General features: G+C 27.9%; 1 protein-coding gene across 1 annotated transcript; it reads right to left on the bottom strand.

Moving 5' to 3' along the window:
* Window positions 1-1,541: 1,541 nt before the first annotated feature.
* Window positions 1,542-19,947, bottom strand: LOC112599280 (bromodomain-containing protein 4-like). The gene is made up of 10 exons (XM_025346095.1): window positions 19,742-19,947; window positions 6,819-6,907; window positions 6,601-6,762; window positions 6,270-6,524; window positions 5,607-6,184; window positions 5,275-5,537; window positions 4,976-5,213; window positions 4,729-4,906; window positions 4,503-4,667; window positions 1,542-4,433 (listed from the first exon to the last, which is right to left on the bottom strand). Exons 1-10 carry the CDS (start codon window positions 19,746-19,748, stop codon window positions 1,677-1,679), a joined length of 4,692 nt encoding a protein of 1,563 aa, XP_025201880.1. The 5' UTR covers window positions 19,749-19,947; the 3' UTR covers window positions 1,542-1,676.
* Window positions 19,948-20,850: the final 903 nt, after the last annotated feature.

Raw genomic sequence — 20,850 nt, 5'->3', positions numbered from 1 at the left:
AACTTTTGTGAAATAAAAATGTATCACTAAATATATATATAAAGCATGTGCTACTAAATAGTTTAATATATCTTTATCTTATATACAAATATAATTACATAATGTATATCTATATTTTTTGATATCATATAATGAAAATAAGAGTTTTTATTTTAATATTATATATAAACAACATTATATACAAAAATATACAATATCCACATGTATCATATTTAAACACCACGTAACATACAAATATTTATGTGTGTGTGTGTGTATATATATATACACACACACACACACATATACAATTGTAAGACAACATAAGATGCGTGTAAATAAGATAAACAATTCGTCGCTTTGTTTCTTAACAAATAACATGACAAAAAAAAAAAATTTAACAAATAAAAATAAATAATAGTGTTTCATTTTACAATACTTTTTATCTAATTAGCTTATATTTACAATTTCATTTGTATTTCTTTTCATTACTTTTCAATTTTATAATTATATAATATTAAAATGACAGATGAGATCAATGTAAGAACAATATCTTGTCACATTTTATAATAAGAAATATTTAGGTACATAATAATAATAATAATAATAATAATAATAATAATAGTAATAATATAATAATACAATTTTTTTTTTATACATAAAATTTACTACTACTTGCCAGTTTAAATTTTATTCTAGACAACGCAATAAGAGTGTATATTTAAGAGTACTAGCTATTTCGAGCATACATAAAATCATTATATGTTGCTCTAAATTCATAATTGACTTAAAACAATGATTAAAAAAATAACTCACTATTTTATTTGTATGCAAAAAGAATTTATGTATTTGAACAAGGAAATATCCATAATGATAATAAATAATAATCATGTTTGGTGTTGCATAAAACCATTTAAACAACCTCCAATTGAATTGAAAGAAAATAAATATGAACGTCACATATTAAATGTGGAGTTAAAAGTATATTGAAATACCATAGACAAATTAACAGAAAATATTGCTTGCAATAAATGGCCCAAAAGTTCTAAAGGGAAAACTAATAAAATACCAAAAATACTAAGAATAATAAATATATAAAACTATATAATAATAAAACCAATTGTTAACAATTATGATAATGGGTGTGCGAACATGTCTAAATTATTAAAATCAAACTACAAATGTAACAAAAAAAAAAAATAATAAATTTTCATTTCACAATAATTGCACTTGGATTTATTGGGACAACAAGATTAATGTTTTTATAATTAATAAGTGGCGTCATTTTTACTTTTAATCTATAATACAAATTATAAGAGGAAATAAAAAAAAATATTTTTATTTTTAAGGTTATAGACCACTGAGATGTGAAATCGTTATTAGTAAATAAAAATTCATTTTGAAAAAAAAAAAATAACAAACAAAAAAAAAAAAGAAAATATAAAGTATGTATATTGAATACTTGTTTGAAAAAGGTCTGAATAATTTATCAACTAACTAAACATAATAAAAAAGAAAAATTAATTAAAAAAATTGTTTATTTAATAATTAAAAATTCTCTTCTTTTTTTTTTCTTATGATAATATGATAAATCAAATTGATTTAAAATTAATTAATAAATAAATATAAGTTAAGAACCACTCATACCATTTTAACAGTGATATATCAAATCTAAGTAACATTGATAACTGATTGAATTATATCCAAGGAGGATGCCTATTCATGGGATCATGTACATTTAAATACCCTGGTGGTGGGAAGCCTGATAGTCCTTGGTGCAACATCATTGGATGTCTCTGTAAGAACTGTGAATAAATATCTGAAGGATTGGGTGGATTATATGCTTCTAATGGTGGAGGAGCATAGCCCGATGGAGGCCTCGCAAAAGCAAATGCTGGATTTCTTTCTTCTGATTGTGCTGCTGCTGCTGCTGCAGCAGCTTGGTCTGCAAAATAGCCAGTTGATCGTATTTCATTTAGATAATCTTGGTAGCCATCCTTGATAGCTGGATTGAAGTTGAATGGTCCACTTGATATGGGTGGTTTCACAAGGGGTGGATAATGATGTGGATAGGGAGGGTCAGAACGTGGTGGTTCCACAGTACGAGGGGGTTCTACTACTGCTTGTGCTGTTGTCACTGCCATTGTAGATTGTGGTGATGGCAATTGTGCAGCTGCCGCAGCAGCAGCAGCAGCAGCAGCAGCAGCTTTCTTCTTTTTACTTATTTTTTTGGCTGGCTTAGGAGGTAACTGTTCCATCATTAAAGATCTATTCATTTCCATTTTTGATTTTGTCATTTCAGCCACAGATGAATTTGGAGAATAAGCTGGTTGATTAGCTTTCATCATGTCTGCCATAGCAGTATTTACATAAGTCGGTTGATTTGCTTTGATCATCTCAGCCATAGTTGAACTCGAATAAGTAGGTTGACTGATTTCCATTTTATTTTTCATAATTTCTGCTACAGATGGTCCAGGATATGTTGATTGATTGAAACGATAACCCATGTTTTCTGGTATAATATTTGGTAATGGACGACCAGTTGTAAAATCAATATTTTGTGACTTACCAGGCATCATATCTTGAATTGGGTGTGGATATGATTTGCTATGTAGCACAGGATAATTGTAAGGCCGTAAATTGATTTGATCTGGGTATTGTTCGTAAGGATTGTTATAATTAAGTCTTGGTTGGGAATTTGATTGCTTAAAATTAGGAGGAGGTATAAATTGTCCAGATGATGTTCGACTTGCATAATTTAATGGAGCGGTAGTATAACCTACAGCATCTTTAGGAGGATTTGAATAGTTCAAAGGAGTTGAAGTATAGTGTGGTGTTGGTGCTGATACAAAAGTCTGACTAGGAGCTGTGTAGTTGAACAATGAATTTGGAACAGTTTTCTGTTCACTTTCACAACGGTCACGAGCCATTTGTAAATAGTTAAGACTATTTTGATAGGTTACAGGTACTGGTGGATGTTGGTGTTCCATATTTTGCTGGTAAGGTGGAAGTGCTTGATCGTTACGTGGATAGCTGCTCATTTGATAGTTTAGTTCAGAATTGAAGTTTGAATTAGGCATCTGTCCTGGAGTAGGTACAAATACTCTTTCTTGTTCTTTGCTAGCATCAGTTGGAGTGAACGCCATCTCTTGAGGTCTTTCACATTCGTTGTACACGCGTTTTTTTACTGGGAATATATTTTGAGTTTTAACAGGTACTGTAGCTGCTGTTGGTTGTTGTTGTTGTTGAGGATATAATTCAGTATACGTATTTTGAGGTGAACTTTGTTGTGATCCAATGTACTGGGAGTAAACATTTTGATTTTGCTGATAATCATCTGCTAAATTTGCAACATTTTCTTTTGGACTATTGACTACATTATGGGGACTATAATAAGGGCTATTACTTGAATCTTGAGGACTTAATATTAAATGATGAGGACTCTCTTTAGGACTATTAACAACATTATTATGTGGGCTACAACTAGCATCATGAGGACTTCCGACAAAATTACCGGGACTATCACTAGGCAAGTCACAAGGACTGGTAAAAGTTTGATGTGGACTTTGTCCATGTGGACTTGCTGTCATTACACTAGAAGGATTTCTAGGACTACAGCTACTACTCTTATCTGAATTTGGCCTAGCAAAAGCGTCTTGATAGAAACCAACCTTAATTGGAGCATGAGGAATGTTTAAAACATTTTGATAAGGTTTTAATTGTTGAGGAGAATTTCCAGATTGTGGTGATAAGTATGGTTCATCTAAACTAGGCCGTGGAGAATTCCAAGAATCATTTTGGGAAGACTGTTCAGAAACACTACTACCTGTACTTGTCTTTCTCTGTCGTTTAGGAGCTGGCTTATCTGGTGAAATTAACGGCACAGATATGGTTGTTTTCTTGATATCCATAGTAGACAAATTTTCTTTTTTATCTGTATCTTTTAAAGTATAATCATAAGGCACCATATCATTCATAGCATAAGCAGTGTACATCGGAGATGTCTCAATAGTTTCTTGTTTGCGTTTTGGGGTCGGTTGTGTCTTTGGAGCTCCAAATGCTTTGAACCAGGCACTGAGGTTTGGTGTTGCTTTTTCAGGCTTTTCTTCTGATAATTCTGTTTTGACCTCTTCTTTTTTTATGACATTCAAATTATCAACAGGACATTTTTCAGGTTCTGTCTCAGTCTTTTCTAGATCCTTATCTTCACTAGGTCTCTTTGAAGAAAATCCCATGAGGTCAGTGTTCAATACTGTGCCTAAACTAAGAGTTGGTGCTGTATCTAAATCAGCTTTAATCAATTTTTGTTTGGCAGTAGTTTGGCTATCATCAGATTTGTTTGATATTAAGTTACCTTTACTTTTACCGGGCTGTAAACGATCAATTGTTCTTTGTACTTCACGCTTTCTTTTTAAAGGCAATACAATAGATTCTTTTGTTGGTCTTTTTTTTTCCTAAAGTAAAAACACATTAATTTATTAATATTTACATAATAAAATAATTTATTTTAATAAATAACATACTTTGAAAGGCAAACGTGGTTTATCAAGCTTATGAGCTTGACGGTACTCTGCATCTAAACGAGATGTGACCTCAGCGTCATCCAACACTGAACCAGCTAAAGTGGCCATCGGTGAATTACTTGCTGATGAAAAGCTTGGTGTATCATCTAACCATTTATTTATATCCTACAAACATAATTAATCAATTATAATTTAAATAATTGTTGTAAACATTTTTTTAATTTACCCTTAATGTCTGCTCAGTAACTTCTTCGAGTGCTTGTACTTCTATTGCACTCGTATTTTTTATAATTGTACTTTTCTTTATTTTAGGTGATTCTTTTGTTGCTTTTTTTTTTGATTCTAGTTTGGAATCTAAACTGCAAGAATCATCATCAGTTTGATTGATTCCATTTTCAAATTTACTGTAATATAAAAAACAACATATAAGTTGTAAACATAAGTTATTTAAAGATTTTTGTATGAATTTTTACCTTGAGTCTAAACACTCTCGTAACTTCTCTTCATTTTCTTTATCAGTATTGTTACAAGATTCTTTACTACTTGTACTTCTCTGTCGGTTTCTACCTTTCCTTGACCTCATGGTTCCGTTTTCATACCTCTTAAGATATGCCATTTCATCATCAGATCCTTCAGACATCTCCCAGTCTAAATATTTGTGAACCCCCATGTTGAAAACTCTTTGTAAATTTCCACACATAACTGTATATTCTAAAATGTAAACACCAACATAAAATCTAAAAATAGTTAGATAATTGTTTTAATATTTTACCATTTGTAGATCCATTGTACTGTTTACAATTTGCAATAATTAATTGAAAATCATGTTTGAAGTGACTCAATGTTTCATATAACCCATCATTAAGCTTATCCTCCATTTGTTGAAGATCCATTGGAGTTTTCACTACCCTGTAATAACTTGGAGCTATTTCTTCATCAACTGGTTCAAGAAATGGCCAAGCATCTTCATGATCTTTTAATTTGTTCAAAATTTTGTACATGCCTATTTGCAAATCCTCAGCAGTAGATTTAAACCTAAGAAGAAAGTTAAATAATAAAATAAAATATTGTTTTACATCAGATTATTATTTTAAATAAACTTACCCAGCTTTAGATGTAGTTTTAGATAAGGGTTTTTTTTGTGAACCTTCAATAACAATTTGACCAGTAGCTGAAGCCAATGAATTATTTGTTTGACGGCCTGCCACCTTAGAACTACTTGAAGAATAGCCATGACTTTCAGCTTCACTATCTGATAGTCCATCTTCTTTCACTTTAGGTTTTTTTTCTTGATGTTTTTTTCGATTTTCTTTTTTTTTAATTTTTTCTTCATGCTCGCGACATAAATCTTCATACTTTTTTCTTTCTTCTTTTTGCTGTTTAAGTTTTTCCAGTCTAGTAGATTGCCTACGTGGTTGCATTTCTAACATACGTTTCCTTTGCAATCTCTCTTTTTCTTCAAATAAACGAGGAATTTCAGGTAAAAAGTCTTCAGTGATTACTTGATGAAGAGCTTGAACATCTCTATTTTCTGAATCCTCCGTTTTTAAAGCTAATCTTTCCCAATCGCTTTCTGTAAAGCAAACTACCTGCCATTTTCCAGAACCTAAATCTAATTCATCTTCTGTATCAGAACAAATAGGAGGTTCAAATTTCTTTTTACGTCCCCGTTTTTTCTTTTTCTATAAAAAAAAAAATAAATAAATAAATAGTATTGTATAAAGTTTTAAATAATAAATAATAATAATTAAAATTATAATTTCTTACTTTTTTGGGAACTACTTTTTCATAATCTTCCCTGTACAAACGGGTACCATAAAAGTACCAATAAGCTGATTTATTTTCATCATACCCAAGAGGATGCACTCTTAAACTATCCGAATCAAGATTCTTAAGTGATTCCATGACATCATCAGCATCCAATCTGAAATCGCACAATGCGTGGAGTATTTCCACTTTTGTTCGAAGAGGCAAAAATTGGAAGTCAATATCTGTATTGAAGGGGTTCTGGAAATTGTACTCCTGAATAAATATTTATTATGTTAACTTCAAATAATGTTTTTTTTTTGTTTTGAATTTTTACATTTAATACACTAACCTTGCATTTTTCTCTAAATAGTCTTCGTAAAAACATTTGATAGTTAAAAGTAGATATACTATTATTACCAAAACAGCCAGATAACAATCTAGCAATGAGCTCCTGTAGCAATGAGTTGCCATTGTCCTCAGTTCCATCTGTCAATAAAGCTGCTTCTAAATCCTATAAAATTATTAACAATTAAAATTGTAAGCTAAAATTTAGTTTATTTTACTTACTTCTATGTCAAAGTCAAGAAGATCAAAGGACACACGGAACAAAGAACAGAAGTGAGCAATACTCGGAACTTCCCACCATGAATGAATATCTGAAATCAAAGAAAAAGTTTATACAATCAATAAAAGTTGTACTTTTTGCGAAATCTTATGTTTATATAATGATGACCCACAGTAAAAAAAAAAAATAAATAAAAAATAAATTACAATAATTATGTTAGTTGCGTATTTATCTTGTTACAAGTAGTCATGATATACTGAGTATAAAAATTAAAAATATTTAAAAAAAGATAATAGAAAACATACTTATAGTACCTATATTAACTATATATTAGTAATCACAGATTGAATTAAGTTGGCTATTTTAATACTTGTTGCAGAAAAAAGAAATTTAGTAAATGAGGTCGTGAATTACAAATATTTTGTCATTTGGAATTTCCTCAAATACCGTAAATAATAATTAATAAGGTCATTGACAAAATAACAGATAAATCATTTATCAACAAAACAGCGATGTATAAAATTAGAATATTCTTATAAAACATTATTAAATTCAAAAATTTTATTATATAACTATATGACAATTAAATTTAAATAGTAAAATACATTAATTGCTCCGCTCAGAATTTAAAACTAATATCAAAATAACACTCAGAATTCAGAAATGTTATTTTTATTAGTCCATCATAATAATAAAGTGTTTCCTAAACTAATTTAATCCAAGGTTGAAGCCAACTATTCGAAATCCGGGGTTGTTACACGAATGGTTGAAGTAATTGAAAAAAAAATATAGATTTTTGATGCAGTAGGTACCTATTAAATTAAATTTAATAAAGTTAAATAATATTATGAATTATACAGTTATTGAATCAGTAAAAACTAACACAAAAACAATTCAACTAATAATGAAAATATTGATTTATGATGAACTAGGAACATAATAATGTACATTACAAATCCGTAATATATTTATGACGCGAGGTGTTGCGTGATGCCAGTTTATGTTTTATATAGGTGATAGTATGAGACTTTAAAATCAAGTTAATTTTGTTGGAGATACACTCAGTATAATACTATATAATTTATAAACAATAATTAAAAACTAATATTATAAAACACAATAACCAGCTGCTCATAATATGGGTTCCCGAAAAGTAATGAGTAAATAATAAATTGGTAGCTAAAAAGTACTAATAAGTAATAACCAATGTTAAATAACATAAATATGATATAACAATATTACCTACATAATTAATTAAACATATTAATTTTAACTTCATAAATAATAACGGATAAAATTATAAATCGTTACAATAAAATGAATGATTAATACTTTAAAAAATATTTAATATTAAATAATAATTTAATTGTAAGCAGGTACTATTCTACACTAAAACACGACAGGATATAGATAAAAAGTAAATATTTATCAACTTTTAATTCAAATAATAAATCCAATTCAATTAATTAGATAATAATTTGGGTTATAAAAGAACTATCAATAAACATATCGTAAAATATAAAAGTAAGTACTTATGTGTATAATATTAAGATACAAAAATATCAGTAAATATACTTTTAATAGAAATGAGTGTAATACATACTAAATACTTAAGTTTTATTAATATACAAAATAATATTATAATAATTAATCATCAAACACAAATCAATATGAAATATTCAAAATATTAGTGAAAATAAATATAAATATAAATTATAGAATGATATCATTAAATCAAAAATTACATAATTGAAAAAATATTGGTCAATTGTTATCGAAATAATTCAAATAAATTTTAATAACATTAAAAAAACCAAAATTCAATATTTAAATTGGAAAAATGAAATTCAAAAATGATACGAGATTAAAATTACTTAGTTATATATATAATATACATGATCATGAGCGAGACCTTGAATATACTAGAATATAAGAGAGGGGATCCCAATACAACCAAATTTTATACTGTTAGTATAATAAAAATCTTATATTCAAATCTAATTATTTAGTCCTATTATACTGCAATATAGAAGAATTTACAAAACCACCCAATATTTATTGATTTTTTTAATTAGGAATTTGTTATTATAAAAACAAATGTGATATTTTTCAAACAATGAGTGTGAATAAAAATATTCTATACAAATATTTCAGACAATAATCTAAAATTCTATTAAAACTCATATTTTAGTTTTAAAACTTGTTATTAGTTTTTCTGTATTATGTACCGTTTGCCTTTTAAGCGTAATCATATTTATGATGACAATAAATAAAATTAAAATAATGTTTTAATGTAATTCAATTTTTTTTTTTTTGTTTCACGAATACTATAGACTTTTTATATATCAAGTTAGATATAATAAATAAAATCATTTTAAAATAAAGAAATACTGAAAATTTAACAAATAATAAACAATTATGTTAACAATATAGTTTAAAATTTTTGTAACTTTTTTGGTAAGCTCAAAACTTTCTTTGAAACGTATATAAAAAAAAATTAAATACAATTAACTCGTAATATATGGATAACAACTAACAAGTAACAACTACATTATAAATAAAAAAACAAAATAATACACTTTTTAGTAGATCTTAATAGGCCTGGTTACTAACTCGACATATAGTTAATAAATTATGTATTTATATATAATAATTTTTTATTCATATTCACTTGACAAAATGTGACTGGTATTCAATTTTGATTTATGTCTATCGTTTCATCTAATTTTTACTTTTGAGTATCTACTTATTATTGTGTATAAGTGACAAGTCATAAAATAAATAATATGACAATTTCTAAGAGATTGATTCACAACAGCGAATAACACATTTGGTACACTTATTCAATATTCATCAACTAACTAATAATAATATTTATTAGATTTAAAATAAAATATGTAAAAAAGGCGGAAAGTGATTCTGCTTTAAAGCAGGCGTTGAGTGCACTTCGTAAGTAAGTTACAGTAGTCATGTATAAGAAAAACGATTCTGAGCGAAGAAGGCCTGTCAGTCTACATTCCTGAGTAGGTATTGGTATTTTGTAACGTATTTTTGTTATTATTAAAATATTCTTCTTGATAACAACGAAATTTTTCAAAATTTTAAAAAAGTACTTATAAAAAAAAAAATCGTAACTGTAATCTTTAATATTTTTAGTTTTAAAAATAACTTATAATGTTATGAGAAACTCTGTAATAAATTTTAGAGCTTAGTGACCAAGTGACATTATAAACATTTATGAAAAAAAATCAATTTTAGTCAAAAACTAGTTTTACGTCATAATTCCCGCTATTCTTATTTTTTTTATTCCGATTATCTTGAAAAATACTAAAAATTTTTACTTGATTTGCTTTTAACACAAAAACCACTCTCAAAGTTTAAAATCTAAGCACTTTAACTTATCTAAAGGGTTATAAAAGACCAAAACCACACATCGTTGCAAAAAAACAATATGTTCATCGCTTCGCTCAGAATGTAATACAATATATATCTTTACAAGGAATATACGTACCTAATCAATATAGATGAACTTAAGTATTATAAGTTGGTACTGTTGGTAGTATATACTAGTATCGCAGAACTTTATAACAAAATAGTTAGCTATAGTAGCTATACATTTACTCAAGTAAAGTACTGTAAATTATATATATATATATATATATATATATAGTTTATGCAAACAGATATAAAACGAAAACAATACATTTATTAAAATTCATACACCATTAAAATAGGTAAGAATAATTTATGATGATGAATTAATTGAATTTCATTAATATTCAGTTAGGTAATATACAACTCGGTATGACTAGTTTTAAAAAGAAATAAATTTAACCATTATTAATAAGTAAAGAAAAAGATCTGGAAAATAATAATTGTAAGTATAATAAAACTAGATTATAAAATACAGTCGTTTTTACTAAAGTATAATAGCCAATACCTAAATACAATTTAAAAGTAATAAATAGTATTTCACAACAAGGTATGTATTATAACACATTACATGTTTTATTCTTTAAAATAGTAATTACAAAATTAAAAGCATACACATTTACAAACAACGTATATTATGTAATCTAAAAATATATATATAAACGAATTTATTATATTTTTTTAATTTAACTTGATATGTTATATCGAATTTTAAATGACAAAATAACAAATTAAATATAATATATACAATATGCACTATATATATATATATATATTATATGTGATCCATTAATTAATCGGAAAAACTAAATCATATTATTATTACTATTAGCATTTTTTATAAATTCTACAATAGTTTAAAAAAATAGCATTAGCCCGTTTTATTTTACCTTTTTAGTTTTTTATAGAATTGGAACTAAAAATGTGATATCTAAGTTAATTTCATACAATTTAAAAAATATATATATATTTGATTAATAATGTGGGTAATGTGGGTAACTAATTATTTAATAATTATTTTTTCAACAAATAATCCAAATTCATGATCATCGAATTATCAAATCATATAAATTATATAAATTATATATATATCATCTAACTACAATAAATACTAAATAATTATAAATAATTTAAACAATATACATTTATGCGCAATACGTAAGGTATGTTAAATTTTGAAGATTTTGTGCCTATTTTTTTTTTTAGATTTTTAGTGATTTCTATATAGAGGTATTATCTTAAGTTATTAATGCATTAATGGTAAAGCCGTTTTTATTTTATTCAGAGCATAAATTCCCAACTCTAAAATTAATAAACCTCTTGACTCTCAGAGATATTTAAACTACATGGTATGTTATTATACAAAAATAATTAAAATAGGTTAAGTTAAATAAAATATAATATAAATACGGCCATTTTCAATGGCAAAAGCTAAATTAATTTCCTATTCACAAGAAATTTTTTTTTTTTTAAATATGAAAAGAATGTTCTAAAAAATGTCTTATACAGATAATAAATAAATCTTGTACACAAATATTAATGTTATAAATATATGTACGAAAATAAATCAGCATTGCAAAATGTGAAGCAATAAAAATTATATTTAACTATAAATATGAATTTACACAATTATATAAAAAAAAAACCGTTTATAAGTTACATTTCGGTATAGTATAGACTATATATGCATAGAAGCTATAACTCTTGTCTACTATTATCAAGTGTACCTCTTTATTAAGTAATGAATGTATTTAATATAAATTAAATAATATATTGCATACAAAAAGTGTTATTAGGTAACTTAAAAGTCAATATAAACGTACCGTAAGAATAATGAGAATAGTTTCGTATTATAATATATAAATATAGTACTATACAAGTATAGTTTAAAATTAATTTTTAGGCAACACTTTATTTTTAAATTCTTGTAAAATAACCTTGTAAGGAACTTTGTTGATTTCAAATATTAGGTGTTTTTAAACATTTTAATAAGAAAATTGCTAAAACATTTTCGTGGTTTTAACGGATTTTTGAACCTAATACTTCATAAAAAAATATCTAAATATACGTAAGTATATAATAAGTGTTTTAAATATTTTTTTTAATTTCTGTAAAATCAACTTTATTGAATCTACTAATACAATTAATGTTCAAGCCTCTTTGCCCATTAAAAATATAATATGATACATATATCGAAAAAAAATTTCAAAAATTTGCAATATTCATAAATGTCACAAAAAAGTCAAAATATTATCAAATGTATATCATGTCTAGAAAATGTTGATTTTCATTTTGGTGAAAAATTCAAGTTAATATAATTAAATTAATTTTTTAATTACAAATACTTTTCGAAAGGTTCTAAAAATGATTTTATTTTTGACTCCCCAAAGTACTATGTTAGATTTTCAACCGAAAACCACTCTCAAAGTTAACGATTGAAGCATTTTTACTTCACTAAATGGGGATAAGACATGAAAAAATATCATTTTAAAATCTATACACTCATTGCTTTACTCAGAAACTAAAAATAATACTTAATGAATTCTGGGGTAGTAATATTTAAAAAACTATACACTTAAATAAAAAAGTACACCTACATATTATAATAAAATTTGAAAATTTTGTATTACGTCGTAATTAAATAAACTACTTATAAATAAATAACTTTTTCGGTGACTTGAATGTAAAAAATCTCCAAAAGTTTCAAGTAGAATCACTAGATAAAAAATGTTAAGTTTGAACGACACTTTAGACAGCTATAGATAATTCATAATATATTTCCTAAGTAAAAAATCACATAGTGCTACCGAAGAACACAAAAACTTTAAAATATTAAAAAAATCTTAATAAGCGCAGTTTTAAATGAAGTAAGATAAGAATTTTTAATCGATTCAGATTATTTATAAAAAATACATTCATAATAAGTAATAATAACTCAACATTATTCTACGCGAGGTTAGGTAAGGCAATCATGACAATTTTTATTTTTTCAGTCAATCACATATGTGAATAAATATTTTACAACTATTTTTCACGTTTTTAAATACAACCCAATCAAAAAGTAACTCCAAAAATTCAGCAACTAATACCAGAAAACAAGCCGCCTGTATGTTAAAAAGAAAGTAATTATTAATTATTAAGTATTGTTCTAGTTTATTATGTATACCTACACGCTAATATTTATTAAGTATCACGTAAATAACATGGTACCAACTATTGAACTATATATCACAATAAAATCTACTAATCAATTTCTAGATTTTTGATAATAAATTATACAGGAAAAATTTGAACGTGAAAAAACGCTTTGAAAATTAGAGCTAAAGAAAAAAATCAAAAACGATTTTTACAATGATTCAAATTTAGAAAATATTTTTCCTCCAAGTTTTTTCTTCTATATAATTAATTTACAGCGCACAACAATAATTATTTTAAACACAGAACAGCAAAATTTCTTCACAGTGAGAATTTTAATCTTTTATCGGATCATTGAGTTTACCAGACACAGGTACGTAAACCAAACCAATGTATTTTTTAAACGGACAAAGCACGTGGAACAACTTACATGTCTGTACGAGCACTGATGATATCTGCCGTCAGAAGCCGCTATGCCGACTGCTGGGCATAACGAAATGTGCGTGTGCGTGCGAGAGCAATCACCTCCCTCTTTTTCTTTACTTTTTTTACCATCTAACAGCTACCGATTGCTTTATACTTATAAAGTTATTACTTAAAAAAACGTGGTGTCTAACTCTGCTATTCGATGTTCAATGTGATAACAGATAAGTGAATATTTATTATTAACTACCAATAAAAATTAATAATATTAATAATATTATTATTTTTATTATTAAATTCATTGTGAATAATGATCAGTTATTGGAAATCAGTTTAAAGTTTAAACTGCATATTAAAATGTATAATGAATTTATCGTGTTATAAACGCACAAAATTATTATTTTACTTAAGTGGTATATATAAACCAATAAACTCAATAGATTAACAACTCGTTGATTAATAATTTAATTATATACCCATTATACCTAATACTACCAATACAATTATGCACAAAATATGGCCTCTAAAGCTCTATCTAAAACACTGTACTAGCGATATAACGACGACCCCACGTCATGAAGTTCACGAGGATTTGGAATATTTACCCTAAATTAATTAGAACCCAAAGAAAAAAAAAATATTGAATGATTAACTATTAAGTACTATATATTTTAATTTATAATAAAATTGTATTCAATCGTAATTGATATTAATAAATACTTATCTTAAATTTAATACTACTCTTGGATTTCAATGAAAGTAAAAATAAGGATTTCAACTTTCAAGTATATCTATGTTATGTTTTGCAATAGTTACAATAACAAAAAAACATTTTTTACAGCACTATAAAACTATAACAATAAACTGTATTTAATATATGCCCTCACTACATTAATACATCTACCTACGCGTATTTCTACATTTTTCTAAGAACCATTTTGAAGCCCTTTTTTATTTTTTTATTGAGACCCCGAATTTTGCGTCACAACAGACATAAAGTATACGAGAAAAAAAACGAAATTTAAAAACTGAGAAACATTATTTATATATATATATTTATTACTTTCGTTTTATGTATTATTTCAATTCATTTAAAAAAAAATATATTTAATTAAAATCTTATAAATCTATTAAAAATAAAACTTTTTATGATTTAGTTTTTGTAACGTTTATAATACTACGATAATTACGGTTTTTGGTAAAAGATATATTAATAGTTATAACTGCAGTTTCAAAACCTATACTTTATTCACTTCTATGAGCCTCGATGACCGACTTGTGCGCAGAAGCGTGGCTTTACTACACAGCAGGCGTACAGATAGTTGACTCGGTGGGGTTGATAAACGGGTGTTGTCTGACCGCCGCCGGACGAAAATTGGTCGCCACCGAAGTTCCCTTAACGTTCAAAACAGAGTACAGCAGAGAAATATGGTCTTAGGTCATTACTCATTAATCACATAAATTTAAAACTGTACCTATGCAAGTATTTTTAATAAATATAAATTAATTAAATATTTATTATATTTACACAAAAATATATTCCTATTTTAGGCATTCGTATTGTACATTATTTTTTTTAAATTTAAATGGATATCCTCAGGGATAGCTAAATAAAAAAGACAACAAATACTATTAGGAATTTAAAAACTTTTGAAAACTATTAAGTTTTAAGTATACTTACAAGATCATAACTTAAACTATTTATATTTTGTATATAATTTAAGGAGTATTTTGTAGAAATAATACATTTCTTTTATTAAATAAGAACTACTTTTTGTATTGTTAATTGTTAATTGTGTAGATAATTTTTTTTGAGACTTGACATTTTTAATTCAACATTTAAACGAATATTTTCTAAGTCAATAAACTTATTGTACTAAGAATAATATTCCTTAGAAACGATTTTAAATAAAATATGAAATTATAATAAATAATGTTGATTAATAATTACCATTATTTTAATTTATCATAGCCCTCGTGGCCCTATATCTCAAAAAAAAAATTGTTATAAGCATAGGTATAATATAGTTAAATATCAGAAACTACCTTTATTTTTTTTTTTATCTATATTTATATTTTATACACATCATAATCTATAAAAAATAATTTTAAAACAATTTAAGTTAAAAAGGGTATAGTAATATAAATATGCATCACTACAGAATAATTTAAGAGTTTAACTGTATAAAAAAAATTAAATAATTTAAAATATGATCATTATGCTATATAGTGTTCTGCGTTATTAAAATTAGAATTTTAATAAAAGCAAAAATAGGGTTTAACATGGTTGGTGAATTTCACCTAGCAAACGTAAACAATTCAACTAAATATTGCATGTTTTCACTGTACGATTAATTTTGGTATTTGCTTGAATGAAATAATAATACTTAATAATTAATAATAATAAATGTTAGGTATTATTATAAATTGTTTGATAGGTACATGGAATACTTGAACCAAGCCCCTTTATACTAGGTATCATACTATTATACCTACATAATACTACATTTTATGAATTTTAGATAGAAGATGAGAATCAAGGAGTTCTATTCAAAAACACTGTTACTTTTTTAAAATTTTTATGTGAACAAAACTTAAATTTTATTTTACAAGATTTTTTAAGTACCTATCCTGATTTTTTATAATATTTACTATGGACTCCTACTCATTATTTAACCAAATTAAAGACGTTAATAAAAATTTTAAGGAAAGTTAAAAAAAACATTAATCTACATACAGCCACATTGAATATAGATATTAATAAAAAATTAAATATAAATATATAAATCCATGCATTCTTTCATACCTAAGTAAAATATTTAATAAATAATATGTACACTATACAAATAACGCGTAAATAAAAAGTAATAACTTATAATATAAAAATATGATAAATTTAAGTAGCTGGTAAATATGATTTGTAAATAATGGAAAATCAGTGAATCATTAGCGTCCATAAATATATTACTCTGTATATTATATTAATCGTTTTAATATTAAAATAATAAAAATAAAGTAATATAAAATTAGGTAGATTACCTATATGACACTAAATAGATTTTCAAAAATCGACCTTCAAACTTTGTTGAAAATATTATAATAGTAAGTAATAGAAGTATTGATTGTTTATCGGATGATTAGTAATTATACTTAAAATAAAAATAAGCAATGGGTATCACACATGACACTTATTATTTATGCATTATAAATTACTATTGAACACATTTTAAAAATAAAACCAATATGTGCAGCTGTGATAGTTATGACTTCTTTTCACGAAAAAATATATATAAAATGAAGAAATATTATGAAAATAAATTAATATACTTGTAAAAACCATTTACTTTCACAAAAAGTAGAAAAAACAATTAAAATAAGTAATTATTATATTAAAATTATACATTTAATTAAAAAAAAAAAATAAAAAATAAACGGTAAACATATAGGGCAAGTTCAGAACAGAATTTATTACGATTGTGTAATAGGAACAAAATGTAATAGAAACTTAAGTAATTGATTTTAAAATGTATATGGGTTACTTGTTCTTTAATAATAGTATATAGTGTCGCGCTGGAAGTAAAAAGTTCAATATCAATTATGTTACGTTCAGTGCGACAAAGGTTTTAACCTTTATAATAGTATGCAGCAAAATAATTAACAATATTTTTTATAAAAAATGTTTAATTTCGTATGATTGCCTAGGATAGTCATACCTATGCCTATATCATACATTAAATTGCGACCATACGTCCAAGCTGTATAACAGAAGCAGATCTAGCACGCACGACATCAAGTAGGCGTGGTCGTTATTTGTTATATAGTGAATTTATAAAAAAAACTAAATACAATATTATGTTGAATTATTGTTGTAAAAGTGAATGTATTAAATTATTGTATAATTCAATAAAAAAAAATAAAAATAAAAATAAATAATTTAAACGCAATGAAATACTATCGCTCGTTGCAATACTAAATGTAATATGTATTTAAAACATTAAAACAGTTTAATATAATCACGCCGAATCTAATAGATCAGTTAAACCTAAAGCGAAACATTACACGAAAGTAATTTTACCGGATTAGTTTAAATAATAATTATTATCCGAAAAAGATAATGACAAGATAATACCACCTGCGCAGTGCGCGAGAACGTGAAATTATGTGTATTAAGTAAAAGTAGTAAATCATTGTATTTTACCAACACCTTGGAAGATAAAAATATACATTTCACGTACTCAACCTATACGCATTTTTAAAAAGGTTAACAATGAACAGAATCAAAATGCATATGTACGCTCCAACGCACGTGGAATACTGTTTGCCGTTTGGTTTTTCCGACATGTAATGCTAATTTCTCGAAAACGTTGGACTATAGCAAGTAATATTTCCGCGATTGTACTGAAATAACGTAATGTCATCCAATATAATAATATATTAAGCTAATATCACTTCATTTTTCACTAAACTCGACCAACGCCACAGCGCGGCAGTAGTAGATAAAAATGAGAGCGACTAATAGCAATAATTAATAGATAATAAGTAATGTACTATGAAAATTTGCACAGTAAAACGTTTTACTGCTACTATTAATGCACATGTAAGGACATTTGACCCGAATCTTCAACTACCACAGTTACGTCAATAACAGAGAAACCAGTGTAAATTTTCTCGAACGGAGAATGGTGGACATGAACTAGACTAACTGCTCTTCTCCTATTTCATCGTAAAAAAAAGAAGAGCAAAAATATCAAGCAATTTTATTTTCGAAACTGACCCTACGACACCGCGAACACGGGACAGACAGACACAAAACGGCGTACGGTTAGCGTTTAAATAACCCAAATAAAGCAAAATGCTGAATTATACTACCACGAAACTATATAGAGACCAATGATTTCGAAACGAGATCGTCTTACGCGACAACAACCACATATCATAACACGCGAAGTTATACGGGGCGATTATATTATACACCGTACGTGCAATGAAATAAAAACGCCTACATTATTACAAGAGATTACTTGATATCTATAACAAAATAAAAAAAAAAAAAAGGAAAATAACTAATAAGTACCTAATCATTTTAAAGGGACCATGTTCACACATATGACTTGGACACGTGTTATAAATGAGTAGGGGGATAGTCTTGATTTTATGGTAAAACCGAAACGAAAATTTCAATACGTTTTCATATAAAAATGAAAGAGGATAACAACACGAAACAGTGAAAAAAAGATACCGATAGCAATAAAAAAAAGTGGTCTATCTCGAGAAGAACGAACAAATCCCTCATCATATTTTTCGAAAACTTATAAATTCTATAACACTAGTACCGAAGTGTAAAAAAAAGCAATTTTGTTTTCCGACACGTGAAACGGAACCGGCACGATGAACCGCACGAACGTACGTCGTACTCGTACGAGTCGTACGCACTGCGCGCCGAATGAGAGACCTGACGACGATTATGACGTTATCCGCCGTAGATCTCGACTTACTCAGCTGTGGGCAGGCGGCAGAGGCAGAGGCGGGGGATCGGTGGCGGCGTTGTTGTTTGCAACGGGCGCGCGCTCAGTGGGCCCCAAACCAAGCGACGGCGCGCGCGGCGGCCAAGTGCGCCACACGACGTAACTACAGCGGCGACGGCGGCAACACGCCAACCGACGGAGAACGCCGCCGACGTGCCCCAAAAAAAACGTGTCTGTTATTAACTCACTAGCGAACGGCCCCGTTGGATTTAAAAAAAAAATACACTGTGGTAAGTGACTAAAAAACCGTACACCGATCATTCACCACGTGAAAAAAAGGTCGTGGGCCGTAGCCGTGAGAAAAAAAAATATAAAAATTTGGAAAATATAAAAAAAAAGTCTACAAATCCGACACCTCGACGGTAGGTTTATCCCGTTCGAAGCGAGTCATAATCCCTGATGATGCTTACCATCCATTTAGACAAGTTGCTTTCAAATCGTTGGACTGTCCCCGATGATCGACTGTTGTAATGTGCGCGGCGAAAATTCCATTTGCCACGAGAACGAACGATACAATAACACAAGTGAACGCGATCACCGTCAAATGCGGACTGGTGAGTGGAGAGGGAACGCCGAACGGAACGACGTACGAGTGTGCGTCAATGTGCAAGTGTGTGTGTTCACCTCTTAGTCTATCACTGATGGTGGGGACGATGGCTGTGATGACGACCGACCGCAGCCGAATAGTTCGTTGCCGCCACCACCGTGAACACTACGGCACTGCCGCCGGATGTATGGAAAGTCGCTCGCGCCATCGATGTCGCGTCGTAAAAATATCGATACATTAATAACATGTTTTACAATATTGTCGCTAACATCGTCAAAACTAATTAATTTCGTTGAGGCCGCTAGCATTCCAAAAAATGTGTGTGTGTGTATGCAGGACGCACAGTATCAGTAATACCTATTTTTGGAGAACAAAATAAAATAATCTAATTTCCCGGTCGCGACAAGCGCCGTTGGCCGGACGTGTCTGTGCCTTCAGATCACCCGATAATAAAATGTATCATTATAAATCGTTTACAACATTTACGTTGTGTTTCAGTACTTTACTGGCTGCGTCGCACACCACCACTTTCTACCAGTCAATTCGAGTAATTCGACAACCAACACAATATGTACATAGACAAATGAACATATCGATGTTTGCGCGCTGATACAATCGAAACCGGCGGCGGCGAACCACATACAGCCGCGGCGCGCAATCGGTCGGTCGACGGGCGACAGCAGTGCCACACCGCCGACGAGTTAGCTTGTAGGTCTGTAGTTGGCGTGGCTCGGTCCGGTTCTAGTATGACACAAATCGACCGAAAGCGGATTGTCAGCCCCCGTGACGTACGTCGTACCGTATGCGTATTTTGATTGTTAACGTTTCAAAACGTAAAATCACAACCTACGTATACATGGTAAACAACAAATAATAATGTATTATTTTATCTTCTTAACATATAGCGAAAAAATAATATAATTTTTTATATTTAAATAATATACACGTAATATATTATAATTACAATAACTA

This window comes from Melanaphis sacchari, unplaced genomic scaffold (genome assembly GCF_002803265.2).
Source record: "Melanaphis sacchari strain LSU unplaced genomic scaffold, SCAv2.0 Contig50_pilon_pilon, whole genome shotgun sequence".
NCBI lineage: Eukaryota > Metazoa > Arthropoda > Insecta > Hemiptera > Aphididae > Melanaphis > Melanaphis sacchari.
Note: the sequence above shows the minus strand (reverse complement) of the source record. Positions and strands in the feature narration are given on the sequence as shown.

What these genes read in the sequence shown, in the direction of transcription:
- LOC112599280 (XM_025346095.1), bottom strand. An exon ending in AAAACTACATCTAAAGCTGG is followed by an intron (nt 5,538 to 5,606) that starts GTAAGTTTATTT and finishes CTTTCTTCTTAG; the next exon opens with GTTTAAATCTACTGCTGAGG. An exon ending in TTACTGAGCAGACATTAAGG is followed by an intron (nt 4,668 to 4,728) that starts GTAAATTAAAAA and finishes TTATGTTTGTAG; the next exon opens with GATATAAATAAATGGTTAGA.